The 5081-nt window shown below is 51.4% G+C and overlaps 1 protein-coding gene across 2 annotated transcripts in view; it reads right to left on the minus strand.

Moving 5' to 3' along the window:
- Positions 1-214: 214 nt before the first annotated feature.
- The window catches only part of USP7 (ubiquitin specific peptidase 7 (herpes virus-associated)), a 30402-nt gene continuing 25535 nt past the window's right edge, over positions 215-5081 (minus strand). For both annotated transcript variants that reach the window (XM_010840459.1, XM_010840460.1), the window contains 7 exons: positions 4927-5004; positions 3890-3990; positions 3024-3123; positions 2265-2384; positions 2105-2176; positions 1885-1975; positions 215-1545 (listed from right to left, as the gene is read on the minus strand). In XM_010840459.1, the coding sequence (XP_010838761.1) occupies positions 1439-1545; positions 1885-1975; positions 2105-2176; positions 2265-2384; positions 3024-3123; positions 3890-3990; positions 4927-5004 (669 nt within the window). In that variant the 3' untranslated portion in view covers positions 215-1438. The remainder of the gene's footprint in view (positions 1546-1884; positions 1976-2104; positions 2177-2264; positions 2385-3023; positions 3124-3889; positions 3991-4926; positions 5005-5081) is intronic.

Below are 5081 nucleotides of genomic sequence, written 5' to 3' on the forward strand. Positions count from 1 at the left end.
AGGCCACCTCCCCCTGGTGGCCATTCCCGTATTTACGGTCATCTTAGTGCACTAGACTCCTGCCTGGAAAACCTCAATCTCTTAAGCTTCCACAGGAGGAGGAAGAGGAGACAAGAACCCCCAAAACCTTGCCATGAAGTGATTAAATGTTCCCCGGGCCTACCTGCAAGGAGAGCTGATGGCTCCCTCAACTTCCACGTCAACTCACTGAATTATCATTTTTATAGAAAATTTTATTCAACATACAACATTTTCCAGCAAAAAGGCAATATACAGGAAGAGTTGGTGTACACTGCTGCTACAGAAACAAACAAACAAAAAAGTACTGGAAAAGGATGAAAACTAAGTGTGATCTGCTGATTCTATTTTTACTGCACTCAAAACTAGACACGCGGCTGGCGTCAGCTCCAAAGGAAACGGCCGGACTGAAAGAAAGCCACACACGATGAATGTCAACATCAGTGGGGGCCACTCAGAGTCACCTGACAGAAGCCACCACCTCCTCCCCGTGGTCAATTGTACATGTTCATTCATTAAATATACAATCTCATTTTTCCTTTTTTTTTTTTGCTTTTTTTATTTAACTTTTTTTTTTTTAACTTTTTTTTATACAAAGTCAACAGCTTGCGAACACCAGTGGGCATACCCTCTTAGCTAAAAGGCCCTCCTTTCTTGGTTCCGTCTGTCCCATTTGAAGCAGACGAGTCTATTTATAATTTTTTCACCTGCTTGAATGAACTCTTGAGATCATTAGGTTTGCCCAGAGGCAGCATAGTACACCTTAATTGGATTTGAACAGTGTTTTTTTTTTCAGTTGAATAAAAAGACCCCAAAGTGTCTGGTCAAGCCTGTATTCAGTGCATCCGCTCTGCAAACGGGCTGTGGGACGCGGGGGCTGACGGAAGGGAGACGAGTTTATTAAAAAGACCCAGGCAGCCGGGGAGACCCAGGAAGGGGCGACAGGACACCAGTGAAGGAAAGAGCGCTATTTATTAGGTTGTGAGTTTCTCTGCTTCGCCTTTACAGATGCACAAAAGGTCATTGAAAGTATAACTGAGGGAAAGACGTCAGACGAGCCTAAACAGAAGACTTCCTAGCTGCGGGCTGGCGGCCGGGCCCCGGGGAGGGGGTCAGCCGTGCCCGCCCAGCGCCGCGCCCGCCGGCCGCTCCCCGACACGCTGACAGTGCCTGGCATCGTGGTCACCGTAAAATAACTCTCATTGGCATCCAAGCTTTATAAAAACACCTTCATTTTTCTCAAAAAGGGCAATCAATAGATACAGAGAAGCCAAACTGAACAGCCTCAACAAAATAAAATTAACACCAGCAGCAAATCCTCTTGCTGAAGATGTGGGGTGGTGCTCGCGCACCAGAGTTCTCGGCTGTTGGTAAGGGGCACACCCACCGCGGTCCGCCTCGCCCGCCCCCGGGGAGGAAGTCAGTTATGGATTTTGATGGCCTTTTCAAGGTATGTGTAGCGACTCCTCTTCGGGGCTTTGTTGAAGTGGTCGAGCCCGAGCCACGGCCGAGGGTGAGACATGTTACCTGGTGGGGAGAGGAGACAGTCAGACCACTGAGCCAGCACTCGGGCCCTGGGGTCAGGAGAGGTCAAGGGGCCTCCTGGGCAGCATGGGTCCCACAGCCGGGACCCTGCACCCCACCAAGGTCACTGGCTCCCCGCATGGCACTGTCAGGCGCTACCCCATTTGCCATCGTGTGACACCCACCAAAGTCACCGGAGGCAGGCCGCTGTCCCTCCCTGCTCCGCAGAGGACGAGAACGAGGCTCACTCCCCAGCCGAGAAAGGGGAGGCCTGGCCCTCGAACCCAGGGCCACCTGCCCCCTGGGCCCCGACGGCCTGCGTCTCCGCGGGAGGGCTCTTACCAGGCTGAGGTTCAAAGTCTTTCAAGTTCACTTCATACTCATCTTCATTTATGTACTGATGTCGGCCCATCATCACAATTGCAAATTTAAACTGACAGACAAAACCAGAAAACTGCGTTAATTCCAAAGAGCAGCGAAACTCACACCGCGGGCAAAAAAAAAGTCAAGACTTTAGCATCCCACCCGACAAATGACTTGCCGGTTTCCAAGAAGCGTGTACCTTTTCAAACTCCTTTTCCTGGATGTCCAGCAGACTCTGAATCCGCTTCATCACTTCTCTGAAATGCTCGCCCTGCGGACCACAAAGGGCACGTATGCTCACACGGCTCACCAGGCGGGCGGACCCGGAGCGGCCAGCAGCCGGCAGAAGGGCACCTCACCTGGTGTATCCTCAGCAAGAACGGGATCCCGAATGTCCCGAACACCTCCTTGTGGAAATGAGCCACCGTGATGAGCATCTCGTTCTCCTTGTCGATGTCTACCTGGTCCAAAGGTATTTCCTGGGGACACACAGAGTGGACAGACGTTCGGTTGAGGCCAACACAGCGCTGCACATTTTAATCCCGAGCTCTTGACTCGTTCCTCCAGCAAGGAAGCGAGGGCAGATTTTTGCCACAAGGTCACGTTAGGGGCTCATGAGAATGATGAGGGTTTAAAGTCAGAAGAAAGATCTAAACCTCAAAGAAAACACCGAGTTTTAAGAAACTAAATAGTGAATCATTGCAGCTACTGGGGCAATCTCAGCCGCTTTACAATTAACAGGGCTCGATAATTTCTGACTAGACGTAGTGACCCACCACTAAAATAAATTTCTAAGCACGAACAAGCGAGGCATTGGGAGTGCGGGAGTGGGGCGGGGGCCTTGGGGGCAGATGGACAGCGGTGACAACTGTCCAACAATATGGACGTACTCATGTCACCAAATGAAGCGGACACTTGAAACAGTAGCTTTTAGGTCAGGTCTACTCTATCAACATTTAAATTTTCAAAACCTGGGAGAATTAACCCCAGGGATGGCAGCATGTTCTGGGAGTCGCTGGTTACCTGAACAAGCCATGGCCCCCACCTCCCACCAGGTCATAGCAACCCCCTCCCAACTCCCCAACCCCCGCCCTCCACTGCAGTCAGAGAACACGCACCTCTATTCGAAACGTTCGACTCGTCGCAGGAGATAAACATTCTAATAGTTCATCTTCTTGATGCACACCAATAATTTTGTAGCTTACAATTTCTAGCAGCCTGTGCAAAGCAAGGAAGAAAATACAAACTCATGGGGAAAAACGAACAAATGCTTTTCTACAAGGGTTTTATTACAAAGTTATGGAGATCTGCTCGTCCTTATGAAGATCTGAAGTGTCAAAAGCAGGTATCCGTGGGGAGCAGACAGAACACTGGCCACGGGTCCCCTCGGAAAGCATGGGAAGGCCAGTCTGAAGGGGACCCTCAGGCCAGGACCCGGGGAGGGACCTGTGCAGGCCTTTCCCACAATGGTTCCAGAGTAAGCAGGGTTGGTGATATTCTTCTCACTCGTTAGATAATAAAGGCCTCATTCTTCTGTTAATTTTGCAAAGAAAACATTCTGGGGACCAACAGCCCGAAAGACTGTTTCATCCTCTTTGCTGCCCAAAAGACAAGTGGTAAGAACCGCACCCAACTCTCGGAAATAAAAACTAATCATCAAATCTGGTGCTTCTTCCCTCGGCCCGAACATGAGAGAAATGGAGGAGAAGCGACCTGATCTCCCCAACACAAGCGAGCCCCAAGTCTTCCAGTTTCAGCCGATCATTCTGCTTGAGTTCACTCTTCTCTGCTTGGCTTTTTCTGCCTGAATTTCCCTTTGCACTGCTGCTAATTAGTGTCAAGAATTAGGGAGGGAAAAACCATGAAATATTTAAATAAACTGCTGCCAAGGACAGAAAAGCTGAGTACAGTGATGATGCGTCGGGGGCAATGGTGGGGTCGGGCTGGGGCCACCCCAACCTCTCCACCTTAGGGAAATACTTGCCTAAGTTTCCCTGATGCCTTCTCGCCGAGCTCCACAGCCTTTTTACATTCCTCTAACAGGTCCCGGACGCACCCGTGCTTGTCTGGATATAGTGTTATTTCCTAAGAAATGACAAGATCAAGGCTTTAGGGGAACCACGACACATGCGGGGCCTGTGCACTCAGCTCCAACACCTCCCCACCGACCTTCACGCAGACCACCCGCCCAGCCTGGGACCCACCCCACAGCGCTGTGCATCTATCAAAGGCCATGTTGAGGCAAAAAGCTCGCGGTTCCCAGGACAGCTCCTCAGAATTTCTCCCCCGAACAGTCACTAAGAGCCTGTCCAGTTGTCAACGCTGAGACAGAGGACGAGGCCCAGGGTGGACCTTGTGTCCTCACTGGGACAGGGCACGCAGCAGGCAACACTGATGCCGTGTGCTCCAGGTCCCTCTCTACCCAGTGGGGCCAGAGAGGCGAACGGCTAGGGGTCTAACTTGCCAGAAGAGCCACCTAACACGGGGCAGGGTGCCTGCAAGGTGCCAGGAGAGGCTGCCGGCCCCAGGGCCGAGCATCCAGGTCCCCGTCGGTGACAGCAGTCCCCGATACCGTCACCTCCGCTGCAGCCCCGGGGGCCGGGGGAGGACAGAGCTCACCCCACCTCCCATCTAGTTCTCAGACTCTGGGGCAGGGTCTCTAACACACGCTGCGGCTTATGAGCTTTCTTTGGCTGTTTCAGTTATCAAGGTCTTGTTGTTTAGTCGCTTCAGTCGTGTCCAACTCTTTGTGACCCTATGGACTGTAGCCCACCAGGCGCCTCTGTCCACGGGGTTCTCCAGGCAAGAATACTGGAGTGGGGTTGCCATTCCCTTCTCCAGGGCGTCTTTCCGACACAGGGATAAAACCCATGTCTCCTGCATTGCAGGCAGATTCTTTTCCTGCTGAGCCACCAGGGGAGCCCTTTGACCCTGTTACCAGGAGTTTTTCAAGGCCTAAGTAGAGAGAAACAATAAACAAGCCACAATAAGAATAAAATTTCATATCACGAAAATACTTACCTCTTCCCTAAATTGGCTGTTTAACCATATACACTTAAAACTTCGCCTGTTCTCAAAGTCTGTGATTTTCATCTTAAGCTGTTAAGAAAAGAGAAAGGCATTGTAGGCCCGCCCCAACAGAAACCCGGGGCTTCCGTGGCCACGGTCTGCTGCTC

Source organism: Bison bison, unplaced genomic scaffold (assembly GCF_000754665.1).
Source record: "Bison bison bison isolate TAMUID 2011002044 unplaced genomic scaffold, Bison_UMD1.0 scf7180017864144, whole genome shotgun sequence".
Lineage (NCBI taxonomy): Eukaryota > Metazoa > Chordata > Mammalia > Artiodactyla > Bovidae > Bison > Bison bison.